Source organism: Embiotoca jacksoni, unplaced genomic scaffold, assembly GCF_022577435.1.
Source record: "Embiotoca jacksoni isolate LCO1_2020_lvr unplaced genomic scaffold, fEmbJac1.0.p SCAF_5, whole genome shotgun sequence".
Classification (NCBI taxonomy): Eukaryota; Metazoa; Chordata; class Actinopteri; family Embiotocidae; genus Embiotoca; species Embiotoca jacksoni.
This window is the reverse complement of record NW_027185403.1, coordinates 17,713,115-17,732,380: the sequence shown is the minus strand read 5'-3', so window position 1 is coordinate 17,732,380 and position 19,266 is coordinate 17,713,115. Positions and strand designations below refer to the sequence as shown.

The window sequence follows — 19,266 nt, the reverse complement described above, 5'->3', positions numbered from 1 at the left end:
TAGGGAAGAGATAAGCCATTGCATGTCTTCTGGTTTTGATCCTGATGGGCTGCAGGCCTATAAAGATTTTTTTACACAAAAGTGAATAAGACTGGCGTCTCTCTAAGGCTGGACTATGACACAGAGGGATTTAAACCAGGAAATGGTCATTAAATGTGCCTGTTGTCTGTTTCACTGACTCAATAGGTTCTGTGACTGAGGTCAAGACTGACATTTATGTGACAAGTTTTGGGCCCGTGTCAGATGTTGAAATGGTAAGCATACACTCACTCTCGTACATATTTTTGCTGCAGAAGATTTAGAGAAGCATATGTGAAGACAATGACTCGTGTGGTTGGAAAGAGTCATTGAGGCAAGCCTACTTTATGTTTTGATGGAAAACAAGATGTTTTATTCAGCAAACTCTCTTCAAAATAAATGCTAAAAAGTATAAAGTCATTTCATCCCACCTACCTTCCCACCCACCTGGGCTACCTTATGAGGTTCTCTTGTTTTTTTTGATTTCCCTGTCTTAGGAATACACAATGGATGTGTTCTTTCGCCAGACGTGGGTGGACCGCAGGTTGAAGTACGAGGGCCCCATAGAGATTTTGAGGCTGAACAACCTGATGGTGACTAAGGTGTGGACACCGGACACCTTCTTCAGAAACGGCAAAAAGTCAGTCGCTCACAACATGACGGCACCCAACAAGCTCTTCCGCATTATGAAGAACGGCACCATCCTCTACACCATGAGGTACATCGACACCTCATCAAAGCTAAAACTTGAGCCAAAATCTCGGTTACATTTTTTACATGTACTTCATGCTGTTTCCAAACATCTAGTTTGAGATTAGGTTAGGAAAACTTCACATAATGTGCATTCCTGTCTTGGTGTTTTTGCTCATTAATATGGGAAAGAAGAGGTGACAGACTGTGTTTGTTCTAAAACAATACCAGAGATTTCCTGTGAAATCAAACCAGGCTCACAGTGTAAACAGCAGAGAGCTGTGTGGAGGCAGCACAGATGCCAAACTTTAAAATCAATTCAAGGCAGCAGTTTGAAAAAAACAAACACCTTAGGCTTTTTTAGCAGTAATAAGGACCAAATAGTTAGTTTAAGTAAATCAGTGGGAGTCTGCTTCTGAGACTGAGCAGAGACTGAATGTTACATGAATACCAGAAGAAACAACACTAATCTGGAACCAGTCTCTGATATTAATCATTTAGCAACAAATTATGAGATAGTTATGTTTCTTCTGAAATGCTACAAAATGGAACTCACACTAATGATTTCAAGTAGGAAATAACTTATTTACTTTGGTGTTTCCCTCTACGTGTAGGGAAGTGTATCATGTTGAATGTCTGTTTTGTACTTAATTTGAGACTCCTCATTGTTTTGCGACAGGTTGACCATCAGTGCACAGTGTCCGATGAAGCTTGTGAACTTCCCCATGGATGGACATGCATGTCCCCTCAAGTTTGGAAGCTGTAAGTTCTGTGGGTGAGAGTGGGTGAGGTACATTAACACATAGAAGAGAGTGAGAGAGGCTTGGTTAAACTATCAATGCACTTTTTTAATGTTTTAAAATCATGGCAGAAGGTAACTGTTACAACTTTAGTCAATCTGGATTAATTGTGCTCATTGCATGACAATTTAAGAAGGTAAAGAAGGTTGCGGATGGGCTGTGACTGGACTACATAAACCAGCTGTGCACATGCATTTTGCTGTCTGCCAATAGATCTACTGTATGTTACTCTGTAATGCTCCTTCACTGCCTCTGACCAAGGAAGAGACAGCAATGTTGCTCCAAAAACACACCATTTTATGAAAAGATGAACTCAGTTCTCTTACAGAATCACAGATGTTTGTAAACCAGAGACTTGCAAAAGGTTCCAGCCATTCATTATCTGTACCTACTTTATCCTGAACGGGGTCATGGGGGAGCTGACAACTATCCCAACTTTGGGTCAAAAGATTACATGAGAGTGGAAAATGATGTTAATGCTATTCTTGTTGAAAGTTTGACAAAGGAATTGACTGTAGTATTTTTATTTCTGAGTCATTATCACGTTGAAGATTTCTGTCTTGAGTCATTTTAAATAACTGTAAACAAACAAACCCATTGCAGAAAAGACTGGCAGCCTGCACTGACCTCTGCACTGCAATTTAATTTTTTGGGCATTTCAAAGGAGACCTGTTAGATTACTTTACATTACAAAGCAGGTGGCAGTGAAATTAGCAAGTAACAGACAAGTAAGAGAGTTTTGACATTGGGTTATCTTGCCAGGATAATTATTTTATAAATTGTTTTTTATCCGTTTAAGTGCAAATGAAGTGACTTTAGTGAGATGGAAAAAAAAGGACTCTAAAAGGAATAGTTCACTATTTTGGAAAAATGCGAGTGTTTGATGAGAATATTGTTTGCGCAGTTAGAGGTCCTATATTTTATATCTTTCTGCTGTTTTGTTTACAGTCTTGATATCCATAAGAAGATATTTTTGCGGTTTTACATACCAAAAAACATCTCAACATTTTCATGTCCTCTCTTCAGCTTCTCTGCATTTCTCTGCAAACTGAGACATTTTCACAGTATTTATATTGCACCTAAACCGGATTTATAATCACAAAAGAATTAGAAATCAGAATAAAAAAAAAATGGGAGCTTTGAAATGTCGCTACCAGGAACTGGTTTGGTTAGTAGTGATTCTAAAGCTCAAGCTCAATTATTAAATTGTTGAATTTAATTTTTGTTTTTATTCAAAAAAAATATAAGTGTTTCCTATCGATCTGCTAATCTTAGCTAACCAAAGTGAATAGACAAGAGAGCAACATTGATCTTCTGCAATAAAGTGAATAAGAGAATTTCCCAAAATGCCAAACTCTTCTTTTAATATCTCTGGATGAGTGAAGTATTTATGAGTCGTTAGGTTCTTGCTATTATTGAAGAGTTTTGTGATTCATTTAATCATGATAATGTCACAGCTAGTGCATATTAAACAAAGTTTAGAAGAGTTTAGGAAAGTAAAGAAGTCTATTAAAAAAATCTAAGGTTTGTCCTGGCTTGGTCTAAAAAAAGTCACACAAAAAAAAGAAAGCCTGATCATGTGACTTTCTTCTTGGCACTGAAATATATTCTGTGCTGAAGCGGATTGCAAAAGAGCTGAGCAAAAAGTGACGAGATGCTAATGCTAAATAATGAACTATTTCCTTTTTCATTGTGAACAATGAAGCTCTAACTCAGCAGCGGTGTTTATGCTGGGCCTACTGGTCAGCAGAAATGACTTATCTCAAATAAAGGAGTTTCTCAAACAGAGCAGCTCCGTCTTATCAGAGAAGAGCAGTGATTTGAAGATTACATCTGCAAGAGAAAAGAAAGGACAACGAGTTTGCCGGTACACCCCCCCCCCTCACCCCCCCTCCCCCCGATCTGCTGTCAATTACCTAGTGTGGTGACATTGCAGAGGACAAATTCCCATTTCTCAGTTATTGTCACCCCCCCCTCCACACACACACACACACACACACACACACACACACACACACACACACACCCCTCCTCGTCCTCCTCCTTTCACCATCCTGCTCTGCTGCTGCTAGCCTCCAGTGAGGAGAAAGCGACCATGGATCTGTGTGGCCTGAAGCGAAGGAAAGGTCAGAATCCCTTCCTCTGCCCCAGGATAGCACAGACCTATGCAGCTATTCTCCATAGCTGCTGTGTCTATGTATGTATGCGTGCTAATTTTCTCGCCGTCTGCCCTGCCTCCATTTTTTCCTGCATCAGTTTTCCTCTCTCCTTCTCTCCGTCTCCTTTTCTGTTTTCTCCATCTGGACTTGTGTGCGCAGGCTTTGCGTTCCACTCCATGACACACCAGAGTCATTTCATTTTGGCAGCACAGTTGGTATCCTGCCGATGTGGAGTCCCATAGGGAGTGGCAGGCAAAGACAACTGGCATTTTGTTGTGCATCCACAGACTGGTCAACCTCACCAGTATGCATACAGCAAAACACTCTGGGGAAGCAACAGGGGAAATAAAAGAGCTACTAATCATTTGAAGTATGTCAGACACAATGGAGAATTCATTTCAGAGTTACAAGTTTCAATAGGCAGTAGATGTCAACAGTGAAATATGACAGCTTGAATCTCTATGAACCTTTTAGTGGAGAGAGTGAACCCAATGTTGTCATATATTTTTTTACCAATAAACGTCAGATATAACCCGGTCAATACCAGTTCGATGCTAAATGTTCATATCAACGATCCTCCTTGACAATCAATTACAAAACAAGTCAGTAAAACTGGCACTGGAATTTTATTTTTCTTTGAAGAATATTAAATTCAGTTACTTTGAGTGGAGGTGGTGTGTGTGTGTGTGTGTGTGTGTGTGTGTGTGTGTGTGTGTGTGTGTGTGTGTGTGTGTGTTTGTGTGCGTGTGTGTGTGTGTGTGTGTGTTTGTGTACGTGTGTGTGTGTGTGTGTGGGGGGTCAATCTACTAGTAGAAATTTAATTAGTCAGTGGAGAGTTTTAGTATTCTGTGATGCTGCTTTGCAGGCTTTTACCCTCGCCATCAATACAATGCTCAGAGAAACAATTAATGAACAGAAATAGTTTTCACTTGAAGCCCTTATATGTAATTATACTAATCTTTGATTCACTCTCATTGACCTTAATTTCACCTTTAGTTTTTGGTGGACAAAAAAATACATTGGCTGCGAGATTCCAGTCTACGACAGGATACTGTGTCAGTGTCATGTTTTGGTGTCTTTGGTTTAGACACCAAAACCCTGTGGTCAGGTTTAGGAAAAGATCATGATTGAGTTGAAGTAAGTAATTCTATGTCAGTAATATTATGAACATCATGTAAGTTACTTAACGTTGTTACATAAGTCAAATATTTTATATTGTGTAAGTTGTCTAACTTACTTGCATTACTTTAAAAAAATCCACACTGACTTTCCGTTTTCGAGTCTTGGCGCCACGATTAATCGTAGACAAAATGATAAATGTCTACTTCAGTTTTACAGCTTAACTAATGTGGAGAGGTTTGCACTCAGAGAGGGGGCTCTAGGAGATACAGTCCCATCATCTAGGACACTCTATCATAACAGAAAGTATCAGAGGCTGTTGGGAAAAGGGAATCAATTCATTTCATACACACTTTACAAAAATATAAACACTTTTGTTTTCAGAAGATGAAGTAAAAGATATAAGACTTTTTCTACGCACACAAAAAGTTTATTTCTCCCATATTGTGTTCACTCATTTGTTTAAAGCGATGTTGTTGAACACAGTCCATCCACCTGACTGGCCCATCAAGATGCCAATTAAACAGTATTATTATGGCACAAGTGTTCCGCGGACTAGTCACAATAAAAGGCCAGTCTAAGATGTGCAGTTTTATCATGCAACACAGCTCAGATGTCACAAGTTTTGAGCTAGTGTGCAGTTGGCATGCTGACTGCAGGAATGTCTGCCACAGATGTTGCCCGTGAATTGAAATGTCCATTTCACTAAACTATCTCCAAAGAGAATTATGTCCAACCAGCCTTACAACTTCAGACCTATGGAACCACGCCAGCCCAGGACCACCACATGAGTGGGCAAATGCTAACCCTCGATGGGGCCTGGCACTTTGGAGAAGTGTTTTCTCTATGGATGAATCCCAGTTTAAACTGTGCTGGGCAGGCAGCGCGTACTGTCATCCTGTGGACGAGCTGTTTCCTGATGTAAATGTTGTGAACAGAGTGGCCCAATGTAGTGGTGGGGTTATGATATGGGCAGGCATGAGCTATGGACAGTGAACACAGGAGCATTTTAATTGATGACGATATATGTACAGAAATATCCTGACAAGATCCTGAGGCCCGTTGTCCTGCCATTCATCCGCCACCCTCTCCTCATGTTGCAGTGTGATAATGCACGGCGCCCCATGTTGCAAAAATCTGTACGCAATTCCTGGAAGCTGAAAACATCTCAGATTTAACATGCTTGGATCAGCATACCACAGTGTCTTTCAATTCCTGTCAATTTCCAGCAACTTTGCACAGTAAGAGGACCAACATTTAACAGACCATAATCAACAACCTGATCACCTCCATGTGAAGGACACGCGTCAGACCGCATGAGGCAGGAGGTCACGCCACATACTGACTGTCTCACATCCTTCTCTTCAACTCGAGAAAATTGGGAACAAAACCAAAAGTGTTGCATGCATATTTTTCTTGAGTGTACAAAAAAACTTATTTCTATTTAAAAAGCCTGTCAGTCAATCAATAAAAAAAGAGTAAAGTAGTAACAGGGAGAAAGTTCTATCCACAAACTCATCAAATAGTTGGGTGGTGAAAAGAAGGCACAAATCTACACCGATGATATGAACACACGCAAAAATTAGCTCCTGTATATAAAATCATATTAATATATGTGTGTACTTGCGTATGGACAAATGTAAGACTTTTAAGAATTTCTTCTCCACTTCTTATTTTTCTACACTGCACTATTCAGAACTTACAGTAAGTGACTCACGTCAGTGTGTCTGCCGTCTGCCCACAGATGCCTATCCTAAAACAGAGATGATCTATACTTGGACCAAAGGACCTGAGCATTCGGTGGAGGTCCCTCCTGAGTCCTCCAGCCTGGTTCAGTATGATCTCATCGGCCAGACGGTCTCCAGTGAGACGATTAAATCCATCACAGGTGAGACAAGCTCGTCCTTTCACCATTTTCTGTAACCAGCTGAGTTAGAGTGAATGTGTCAAAGTAAAATGGCTCACCAAATAATCAAATGAACTTGTTTGTTTACAGTTTTATTTTAGAAACGTGTCAAATCTGCTCTTTATTTATTGAAACAAATGATGTTCAGCTATCTGTGTGTATTATATAATGGCATATTGGGTAGATATTTCAGGTCTACAGTGTGTTTTCCACATGAATGACAGGGCAAATATTGTACGAATGCAGCTCTGGTGGTAGATATTGGAGGGATTTGGAGCTTTGACACTTGCACAGACATGACAGTCGGCCTATTGGACCGTGACAAGCACACAGCACCAGCCTCATGAAATGAAACTCTGTAAACATCCTGCACGGAGACATTTCAGAGAGCCAGTTGGTTCACATGAATACTGAAGGATCCAAAAAAAGATTTTAGCAGCAGAGTGCTAGAATGGTTGTTGTGTGTCCATATGGCTGAAAATGGATGGGGTCTCTAAAATGTGGAGGAGTTAGAAAAAAATGATCAAATGTGACATCTGTCTCGAGCTTTATTAAGAGAAATCTGCCAGCCTGCAACTTTAAATTCTTTGTTAATCAAACTAATTCTTTTCTGTTGATCCTCCAGGTGAATATGTGGTGATGACGGTCTACTTCCACTTGAAACGAAAAATGGGCTACTTCATGATTCAGACGTATATCCCCTGCATAATGACAGTAATCCTCTCCCAAGTGTCCTTCTGGATAAATAAAGAATCCGTCCCGGCACGCACAGTTTTTGGTACGTAGACTTCACACATCTCTTATCCTGCACAGCCTTTCTGGCTCCTCTCCTTCTATTTATTTGATTTCTGCATGTCAACAGAGCAATCAGAGGTGGAGTGTCTCTCCACTCGCCACAACAATGTGGTGATTACGAGATTATGAGCTGCTGGGTTTTTTTTTTGTTTTTTTTTATCTTAAAATTTAAAAATGAAATCCAACCATCCATTAATCATTTCTACAGATTTTTTTTTTTTTTTTGCCTCAGCAGCTGATACAGAATCTTCTTATGATCCACGTTCCTGTAAATGAGATGAAATAAAAACTCGACATAAATGTCGACTACGATGGGGAAAGATGTCCTCTAAGTGCATTTCAAATAGTTGTTACAGACAAAATGCTCCAGGAGTAATTTTGATTGGAGGAATTTAGCATTTTAAAATTTTATATAAATAACACCATCTAATCGAGAGCCTTTTTTAAAATTATTTTCTCATTTAATTTGAGTAAAATAAGATATTTTTAGACTATCTAATTAATTTAAATAGGCCTAAATTACTTACTGTGGTTTAACAGATTGAGGTCAATAACAATATGTAAATTCCAAGTAGGTCTACATAGGACTAATCTTCATTAATCTTTTTAAAATCTAAATCCTTTTTTTTTTTTTTACAACTGTCACAGTAATGTGATTACTTTTTTTTAGTAATGGGTAGTTAAAGAATCACAACCAGAATATCAGTAATGACATTACTGTTGGTAATGCCAGTAACTTTCCATTATTTTGACATTTGAGGGTCAGTCTTTGCTGGTGGCTTAATATGAATTTGGAACATCTGTAAATTGAAGCTTCTAGCGGCAGAACATGAGGTGTGTAACTACAGAAAATAATCTTAGTTAAACTGCATGAAAAGTAGAGATTTGTACCGCAATTAAAATTGATTTTATGAATTTCTTTTTATATTGTTCAGGAAGCAGGAATAAAGTGTATCAGTACTGTTGGAGGTATCTCGTATTTTTTTAACAGTACCACCTACCCTCTATGGTGAAGCGACCACTGGTGGATGATGAAAAAGATTTTTCTCAGCAATGTCTCCACATCTCAGGAAGGGCTTTCATTAGTGGACCACAGGCTCGGTCACCATTTTGTTAACTCATTCAATAACAGTGACTCAACAGATATTTAATCACATTAAAGTCTTTGACATTATTACTTTAAATAATGATAACTTAGTGAGCTGAAAAAATTACCATTGCTAGAAGAAAGTATTATTTTTATTTAAACAAGCCACAAAACAGAATAATAACTTATATTATATTCATTTGCTTTGTTGGTATGGAAGCTCATTTATTAATAGCCTATACATATAAATACAAGCTTCCACCTAACTATGCAGTAACTAACATATACTTCATATAATAATGATAATGATAATAATAATAGTAAATAGTAAATGAACAGATGTTTGTCAGACTGTTGTAGAAGAAAGTTTCTTATTGTCCTCCAGCTCTGTCGGTCAAAAAAAAGAAAAATTTGATCAAATTACCTCAAAATCTGTTCATGTGCGGAAGCAGATAAGATGGACTTTCACCACCAACAGCCTTCCTCCATACAGGCTTCAGACACTTTACATGCTGCTTTCAGTTTCTGGCCTCTGACCCAGTTGCGTTCTCCCAGGCTCCCCTGGCACAATGTTTGGGTCTGTCCTAGAATAGACTGATTAGTGTGTCGATAGACACTCAGAACTGTTAAAACTAGACTGGTGTTTCCGGGCTTTGTTGTTTTCTTATTAAGGAACGTCTCACTCTGGTAATTACAACCACATTCCTTCACTTACGTTGATGGAAAGTCATTCAGAGATAATGGCACTGATACTTGTTCTCCATTTTGAAAGTAGTTTTGATGCATTATGGTGTGTTGCATCACAAGAGATGATTTTGAATAATCATAATGAGTAATGAAAAGAAGGAAAAAAATATAATTGTTAGTGATGATTAATAATTCCTAGAACAGCTGTGACAGGCTGACTGTTCAGGATGTCACACACAAGTTTGTATAAAGCCACAAAAAGGCTTCATGTAACTTTTTTCTTTAACATATGCAATCATACTCACCAAAAACCTGTAAACACATTTTGACGTATAAAATCATCCCAGTTCTTCTTGAATTATAACAATAGGCACGTGGTTGGCTGGCAACAGCACTCAGTCAAACTGAAACAACACATTCAATCAAACACCCAACTTTCCTAATAGATTTACTGCCGAGGACCTCACACTGCAGCATCACCTGTATCCATTTATGTTGCATTTAAGAGTGTTTCAAATGCACACTAAACTCTCGACTGTCCGGTTCGTGTATTGAGTATGTTTACTGGGTGCTGTGACCCTCAGTCTCCGGGTGTCACACAGCATAATAAAGCATCAGTGCTGCTCTCCTGCAGAGGCGAGCGTATCTGACAGTCCAGCTGCACTGGCCCCGCCTCCCCTCCAAACTGTCCAGCATGACAGAGGCATCGCAGCAGCACAATTCTGCTGTTATCCGCTGCGTGCGAATGTGCCTGTGTAGCTGTTTCGGGGTGGGATAGGAGGAGGGGGGTCTGTATTTGGATTTCTCCTCTTCCGCCCCGCAGCAACGCTCTATTTTGACTTCCAGCCTCAGTGACTCAACTGCAGTGACCTGTTTTGAGCATGGCCGCAGCAGTTTGTCAGGAGGAGGATTATAGTTGGAGCTTCTGGCTCCAGAAAGAAGTCAAATTAAAAAGCACATTTTTAACAAGCTTATTCAAATCATCAAGTGATTGGTTTCTATGCTTTCTGGCATGTAACAGGATATTTGTTCTCTGCAGTGTTTGTCTGGAATAAATGTGTGCAGGTGGAGCCATGAACAGTAGAGGTCAGGTTTAATTCCCTCCTATATGCACGAGTTAATGGATCTGAGGAACAGTTTCCAATGTCCTTGTGAAGGTGGAGCCAGGTGGCGATTAGCTTAGCTTAGCATAAAGATTGGAAGCAGGTGGAAACAGCTAGACTGGCTGTCGATTGAAACATACTGATTATTGCAAACTAGAGTATCCAGTGTGCTTGATGGAGAGTTACTGATCTATTTTGGTGCAGAATAGTCGTGAACAGTGATTTCCCAAAGTTGGGAAACATTAGATTTAGCATTGCCAAATATTATATCCAGAGATATGTTGTGTAGAAATACTGTTTGTAGGAGTAAACTGTTGCTTTGACACAGATGCTGTTGCTGCCAGTCTTTAGCTAAGCTGTTCACCTCCTGGCTTGATGTACTAATTACACAGACATGAGAATCCTATCAATCATGTAACTCTTGGGAAGAACAAGTTCCCAAATCTGGCTTAATTACAGTAAGAGAATGACAAACTCTGGTTTCAGTGACACACTGATTGCACTGTAAACACATACACACCTTTATTTTGACAGGCATTGGAGATTTTTCAGCTAATGCTTTAATTTCGGGAACCATCTACCGTCTGAGTTTTTGCTTATGTTGAGAACAGCTTGATATTGGAGGTTAATATCCTCCGTTTGTGGCCTTGAGCTGCAGTTCACCTATCAATGTCATCGAGCCGCTTTTGATTGACAGGTAATTATATGGCGGTCACGTCCGGGCACAGGGGATGAATTTATGTTCGGCAAGGACTCTGCAGCACAGATTGTTCCAGAACTCCGACATAAAGGGGATTTTCTCCAAATCACATTGTTGCTATTGGTTAATAATATCAAGGACAAATGATGAGCTACAAGCTCTTACTGTGACCTTCTGTTGTTGTAGGACCGTGCTGGCCAGACTGGTGTCTTGTTTTATTTTTGATGGTCTGTCTCTTGGTAGTACAGAGATAAGTAAATGAGGAGCATATGACATTCAGTCCTAGGATGGACTCAGTCAACGTGTCCTCTAGCTTTATTATGTATAACCTCCTTTTATTGTGTCCATAGTTGGAGAGCATGCTGAGCTACAAGCTACTTTAGGTAACTGTGGGCACCTGGTGGCATCATATCCCCTCGCTCTCTCTCTCTCTCTCTCTCTCTCTCTATATATATATATATATATATAGAGAGAGAGAGAGAGAGAGATATAGCGTTGCTCCAGTGTGCTGTCTCATTTACCCATAATTCACAGTAAATGACTCCTACTTATGTAGTCAAGAGCTACACTTTGTGCGACAGATATATTTAGACATCTAACTAAAGTCTGACTTAGTTAGATCTGAGCCACTATCATGCAACTCTCTCAATCCAGCTCTCTTTTTTTGGTCTATTTATTTGGTTCACTTTCACTCTTTGGTGTAGACAAAAGTAAACTCAAAGTAAATATTGGACTTAGAGTTTCCAGGTAGCTAAAGACAAAACTCCAAAGAAATGCTAATGTTACTCGATCTCTGCTGGATGTGTAAATAAACAACAGTTTGGTGACACGTTCGCTCCTCCCAAGTTGCTCAAAAAAAAAAAATCCTGATGCAGTTGTAGGAACTGTGGCCTTCTTTTTTCATGTCTCCCATTTCAGAGAGCAAAATGTATCTGGTTGATTATAACTCTGCATTCAGTTAATGAAATATGCTGATGAGAGTAACTTAATATAAATGGGTTATTGAACACTTTTTGTTTTCCATTCAGATGTCCTCTGTGTTGAAGTACATGTCAATCTGTGGGGAAGCTGCAGGTTCCAAAGGCGGACAGATATTTATACAACTGCTCCACTTGCTTTCAAATTCAGGCCACTTTGACAAATGATCGTCACTGATCTACTGCCCAAAACACAAAACAATCTGTGTCATCTCTCTCTTTGGACCACAGCTGATATCATTTTTCCTTTTTTAATCTCTTACACCCCATCTAAGGCATCACCACTGTCCTCACCATGACGACGCTCAGCATCAGCGCTCGACACTCCCTCCCCAAGGTCTCCTACGCCACTGCGATGGACTGGTTCATCGCCGTCTGCTTCGCCTTTGTCTTCTCTGCCCTCATTGAGTTTGCCGCTGTCAACTACTTCACCAATGCCCAGATCGAGAGGGCCAAAAAGAGGCCGGCCAAATGTCCCCCGGTGCCCCAAACCACGCCTGTCAAGGTCAAGGACACGGAGGAAGTGCTGCAGGTGATTTTTGTTTCCCTCAAAGTGGCTAGATAATCTGATCGCGCTCCACTTCAAGGAGCACTTACACAGCATGTCCCGTATTATGTGCTTACTGTATCTGGCCTTTAGCCTGGACTTCTAAATGGCCAGGCTACTGCTCAGAGGATATTAGGGAAAGCGAGAGAAGTCTGATCCCAGGAGTTTATCGACTTCTGTTTACCACCACAACCTACTTGTGTTTGGCTTTATGACAGATTGTAAATATTTTTAGCACCGCTAATGTTTTCCGACATGCTACATTACCCAAAACCGACTTATGCTATTAGGCTTTGATAATCATTCACAATGCTATACTTTATTTATATTTCCTAGAAGCAGCTGTTTCAGACTGTCAATGTCGCTGCAAAAGAGCTCTGTTTCTTTTCCTTGAACACACAGATAATTGCTCCGTCATAGCTTAATGAGCTAAAACAACTGCTTTTTAAATGTGCACATTGAAGTGGACAGTAAAATTAGACACCTAAAATGTTCCACACCTGTTACCCGCAGATCAGCCTGGACAAATGTCGCTTCAGATATAAATTTGGAAGCTAATTTGTTGATTCTGTTTATGAGAAGACAGAAAAATAAGTGGGGGGGATCTGAAAACAGCCTCACAGCACAGATGTTTGTTGCTGATCATGAGGTGTCAATGATGGCATTTTGCTGAGGAACCTTTATTTTGAAATTCCATATGAATAAATTGACATGATATCCTTTTTCTGTCACAAAGTTTAAATAAATTACATTGACACCACCGTAGCTGACATATGGATCGAATCAGAATTCATGAATATGCCATGAAGCTATTTTAGAGCTCTTTGTCAGACATGTTGAATGTGTTACAAATCACTGTTCATGTCACTGGAGGAGCGCGTTTATGGTGCTCTATGAACACGGTTTTACAGTTGGGATGGCTGTCACATGAAGGGATCAGTGGAGATTTCTTAGTCTATATAGTCTTCTAAAGAGATCAATCTAAATTCATAGATGTACTGTGAACTGATCATTGGAGCTGACATAACCCAGTAATGCACATGCCAGTTTTACACTAACTACTTTAAGTTGCCCCCTCCAGTTCAAATCTCAGTGTGGCATAATCATGCCTGAATGCAGTATAGTGACAACGGCATTTCAGTGGATTAGTAGGTTGCCACGGCAACGCAGTCCAGATACATCTGTATAGGTTTCAGAAAGACTCTGGCACTCGGGGGGAACATTAATACTCTCTTCCTCGAGAGCAAGTCCTGCTACCAGAGGGCTTGGCGCGCTGGTCAGAGTGTGTTGATGGTTCCAGCTCCACAGCCTTTTTACCTCTTCCATGATGAAAAGCAACCCCTGTTATCCACGCACACACACACACACATACACATACATACACGCGCACACACACACACACACACACACACACACACACACACACACACACACACACACACACACACACACACACACACACCTCCACTGCTGCACATCGGACACAATAACATTGTATCCTCTCAATTTTTTTTTATTTTTTTTTTTTGGGGGGGGGGGGGGGGGGGGATTATTTCTACAAATGCCTCAGTACCAGCACCACACTCTCCCTGCTTGAAAACATCAACTCTCAAAGGATAAGCTCCTTTGACGCTACACTGCATTACCGCCCCGACACTGTGCTACCTACTTTCTTTCTTAAGCTTGTGTGAAATGAGTGAAATCCTGGGTAAGTGACATCTGTCTGGCACATACTCTATCATCTGCTTGCAGATGAAGGCCATCTGTGTCAGGGGGACTGTAATCAGATCAATATGACAAGTTTTATGTTGGCGGCGTGTTATTCAGAAAGGAAATGCAAGTGAGCTTTACTTTGAATGTAAACGCCTTCAAACAAAAAGAAAAAAGGGGAAATGAGAACATTATTCACACAAACAATCCTTTAAATTCCTTTTTTTGCTTTATCTTGAATGTGGGCATGCTTTTTAACTTTACATCTTTATAACTTACTCACATCAGAATTTCATTTTCAGAGCTCTGATTTTAGACTTCAGGTTTACAGAAAAGTCTCTGATACACCATTCAGACCAAGATGTGACAGAAATTCTCCCCTGAAACACAAGTGATATTTTTTAGCAAAATACATTTTTATAGTAAGGATTGTCACTGTGATTAATGTGCAGTATATACTGTGGTGCTGTGTCTGAAATTTACCTCCGTTAGTACATTTACATGTTAGTACACTTACTTGTGTAGTATGCGATTTTGTGGTCTCAAATCGCACACTGCCATTCTGCACCTTGCAAAAATGGCCATTTGAATGCATCAACTGCTGACATCTGCCGGCTTTATATGAACGTGTTTTTGTGCACCTCATACACACAATAAACATGCTGATGGCATCCATCCAATAACGTGATTTGAGACACAGCATGGGACACAAGTGAAGGATCATCTTGTAAAGGCTCTTTGAACAACTGAAGACGTTGTTATACAAATGAACTCAAATGTATAATGGTGTCAAATTTACCACTCAAAAATCCAGCTAGCATTAGCCTGAACTCTGATACATGATGAAAACCACAGAAAATACATTTAGCTGATCATATGCTCTGTTGGCCTTAGAAAGTAATGCTGGGTTAGTTTTCTACGGCAGGTAGTTAGCTGGACATATTGATCATTGTAACCAAAACATCATTTGATCCATTCTTTACACTTTTCCTCTTGTGTTTTTGGTTTTGTAAAGTCTAAAAACATAATAATCCAAACTTTTTGCATCAGTTATCTTTCTTAGAGCACCAGACGCAGCTCTACAACAAGCTAAGCATTGATTGGACGATCACCCGACACACAGTATCTGCCAGTACCAATAGAGCTGTAAAGCTAATATTGGCTGATATCTTAGCTGATGAATTATTTTTCAGGTTACATCCCAGATGTTAATGAATTAAAACCATTGACTGTATATAAAAATTGGACAACTAACTGGGTCTGAAAGGTTAACCCTACCAGCTGGATCCAAATAACATCTAGCTCCAATTCTATGATTAAGTAAATACTAGGTCATTAAATTTTCTCATGTGATTGATGTCATTAGCCAAAATGCCAGAATAAAAGCTTAAAAAAAATAGCATCAATTTCCTCATCAGTGGAACTCAAATATTGTTTGTTCTTCTCTTTCACAGCAAAACCCTGATACCAACGGTAACCTGAGAAAGCGGATGAATAATATTTCCCACCAAGAGTCGAGCAGTCACCAGAGAGCCCAGTCCACCACCAACATTTCAGGGTTAGGAAGAGGAAGGCCGTTGCGACCTTTAGCCACCGGAGGCGATGGCAGCTCCTCCGCCCTCTCCCGCTCCAGCCCCAAGTCTGAGAGCCTGCTCAGCGTGGCCTCCTCCTCCGCCCAGCTGGTGAAGAGTCCGCCCCAGGCTGCAGCCTCCACACCAGACGTGATGACGGGGACGCCGTGCAAGCAGAACGCCACCTCGCAGAACGCCAGCTCCTCCTCGTCTCTGCAACATCTGCTGGTGCCCAAGCTGGAGCGCATCCAGATGATGGGGAACAAACTGGAGCCGAAGCAGACACCGTGCTCTCAGCCAACCACTACTGGAATGGGTGGGACCAGTAAAATTGACAAGTACGCACGGATCCTGTTCCCAGTGTCCTTTGGGGCATTTAACATGGTCTACTGGGTGGTTTACTTATCAAAGGACACGATGGTGGCGAAAGGTGGCTAGACTTTGCTCTGGCAACAAGAGTGATGATCATTTCTTTTCACACAAGGAAAGCAAATAAGGATTATGGGAGTTTGCAAACAAAAAAACTAAACTGTTGTTTTTGCCAAACAGATAAAAGTGCTGGACAAGCACTTCCATAACCTGGAGAACACACTCAGAATACATTGCTTTTTTCTTCCTGGAACAACAAGCACGGGAACAAATTAGAAACATCTGACTCAACACAAGAAAGAACACCTGCACACTGGAATATTCTACTGTCCTCTTTGTATTACGTCGTGCTTCATCTGACGGTAAAGGTCTTCATCATCGGCTTCTACTGCCTCATGATCTCTTTTGGCCTGCAGTCCAGATAAAGCATGGGATTTTTTTCATTTTCCTATTTTTGTAACCCTGCAGATGGAAAGCTGTTTGGATGTGTATGCCACCATCCTGAAATGAACTGCACCGACAATGTAAATATAGAAATTTATTAGGATAAATAGATTTATATTTAATGAATACAGTCTACTTCCATTTGAATATTAAGACTTGTTGCTTTGTCACCAGCAGGTTAGAGGATGGAAAGTTAAATTGTCAAAGAGCACAAAGCGGTCCAGGAACTTTCTTGAATGCCGGCCAAATATGTTTGAAGCTAAAATGAAAAAGATTTGGTCCGAATGAAAGTCCTCAACCAGGCTGAGTGGAGCTCTGGGCGACACCTGATCAACCATGAAAAACTTCTCTTGTACAGTACCTACTTGCAAAACATCTTCCTTTGTACAAGATGGATTAATTTATCTGAAATACTGAAGCCACAATTTGAAGATAAGTAGGGCAGAAAGTAGTAAATACAAGTTATTAATTCCCATAACAGTAAGATTTAAGCTTCTTTCCTGTCATAACAGGTTGCCGAATAGCAGACAGAGATCGCGCAAGTTATTAGAAAAAGAGTCGTAGCATGAACAATGCAGGGAGCAGAGGGTACGGCCATTTGCTAGTAGATCACAACGGCAATTAAACAGGGAGTACTTGTTTGTTTAGAGACATTTTGCTCAATAAAAGAATAAGACTGAAGTGCAGCTCCAGGAGAGAAACACAAGATCTGACTGTTCTCATCCACATTCGAAGGCAGTTCCATATGCTTTTATTTTAAACATATATTACGTTATTTCACTGCACTTCATGATGAATCATGTGTGACTGGATGAAGTCTGTGGAGCAGAGCAAGAATAGTGTGCTTATTAAAGCTGCAGTGGAGCCTCAACACACCCGACACATTTTTAAGGTTGAATGAAGAAGGAAGAGGAATTAAGTTTTGTTGTCATTTGTTTTAATCTTTTGTCGAGTAACCCCAGCGATAGCTGATGTGCAGCTTTCGGTCATTCAGTCTGTTTTGCCAACTAGAGTTAGGGTAATGGGATTTACTGTTGCTACACTATATTGCCAGCCAGAAAATGTCCTAATAAAAGTCTAAGTGCAGCACTGCCTCTGGCCCTGCGCTTTCTGTTTAGATTAGTTTTACAACAGACATTTTGAGAAATACATTTGGTAACATCCTTGCTGAGAATTAAATGAAAGGATCGATACCATTCTAAAAATTATATATTAAAAATAGGGTTAGAGTCAGCAGTTGATTAGCTCAACCCTGAACACTCACTGGCCCAAACACAAAGTCTGATGCTGTGTAATGACAGCCTGTTATTACCAGACCCAAATCCACAATGTGGGTGTGGATTGTTGGAAGTTGTTGCCAGTCATTGCATCCTAATGTGCGTAGACCTCAAGTTAATTTTGTAAATACTGATGACTCACCAAGTTGTAAAGAAGACTTCCAGAGTGGAATGCCATTTCAGTAAATTACCACCACAAAACCTTAAAAAATAAAAAAAAAAAAAAAAAATTAGGCCTTGTTCTTGCTTCAATTCCTGCTTTTGCTAGTGTTGGTACAACTGTTGCTACTTCTTTATCTAGCTCACCGACACTGTTGCAACTATATTTCGAACACTTGACTTCAACGTTATCGCACTTCGTCACCCCCACTTGTCTCTGATTGGTCTATCCTTCAGAGTGGCTGAGTGAATTTGAATGCAAACAGGGTTTCCAGACTATAATCACAGAGAAGCCTGAAGCTAGGTGCAGTGGGTGGAGCCCTAGCGTGTTCTCGGCTAGTTAATCACTCTGAATCAAATTATACATAGTTTGAAAGCACAACGTCTCACAGTTCAAATGGCGTAAACCATTTTAAGATACCAATACCACAGCAGCAGATATAATTTCTAACTTTGTCATAAGAGCACATACACAGCAAAACTTTTATTTCTGACACTTCCATAAGCACACATGTTGAATTGCCATGTACTGTGCACAATTTTCCAATGAACAAAATGCTTCAATGCTTTTTTTCTCTCGAATTTTTCTTGCAAAAAGAGTTGGTCCAGTCTTATACTGGAAATAGCTATTTAAGAAGTAAACCAAATCCACCTGCCAGCTCCCACCTACCTCAAAGATCATGGATTCATTCCCTCTAGCCTCGAAGCTAGCTATGGTACATAGTCCACCTGGTGGCATGCTGGAGCTTTGCAGAAAAATATATAATTACAGACAACAGTTTTTATATATAATCATAATGATAATACAATGATAATTACAAAAAAAAAATTGCTATCAGTATATTACACTATTTATACAATAAAGATTTTAGATATCAAGATAAAAAAAAATGTTGAGAAGAAAGTGATTACAGGTCAGACCACAAATGGGCAAAATATGGATACTGGTCCACCGACCATCTCAAGGTGACATCTTCAAACAAAAACAAAACAACCCCTAAAAAAAAAAAATAATCAATGAACACCAGCATTATGTTAATGACTCTTGAGGTTCAATGAGTCTGTACTGCTTTTTAACTTGAATTCAACAGGGGGCACATTGATGCAGGAACTTCCAGTTTACACCAAAGCCACTAAACGAGACGATG

General features: G+C 40.0%; 1 protein-coding gene across 1 annotated transcript in view; it reads left to right on the top strand.

Moving 5' to 3' along the window:
• Positions 1–17,771, top strand: part of gabra4 (gamma-aminobutyric acid type A receptor subunit alpha4) — a 19,628-nt gene extending 1,857 nt beyond the window's left edge. Inside the window, exons 3-9 of the mRNA XM_069170722.1 lie at positions 187–254; positions 516–736; positions 1,388–1,470; positions 6,531–6,674; positions 7,318–7,470; positions 12,317–12,573; positions 15,753–17,771. Coding sequence (XP_069026823.1) covers positions 187–254; positions 516–736; positions 1,388–1,470; positions 6,531–6,674; positions 7,318–7,470; positions 12,317–12,573; positions 15,753–16,307 — 1,481 coding nt within the window. The 3' untranslated portion in view covers positions 16,308–17,771. The remainder of the gene's footprint in view (positions 1–186; positions 255–515; positions 737–1,387; positions 1,471–6,530; positions 6,675–7,317; positions 7,471–12,316; positions 12,574–15,752) is intronic.
• The last annotated feature ends 1,495 nt before the right edge of the window (positions 17,772–19,266 follow it).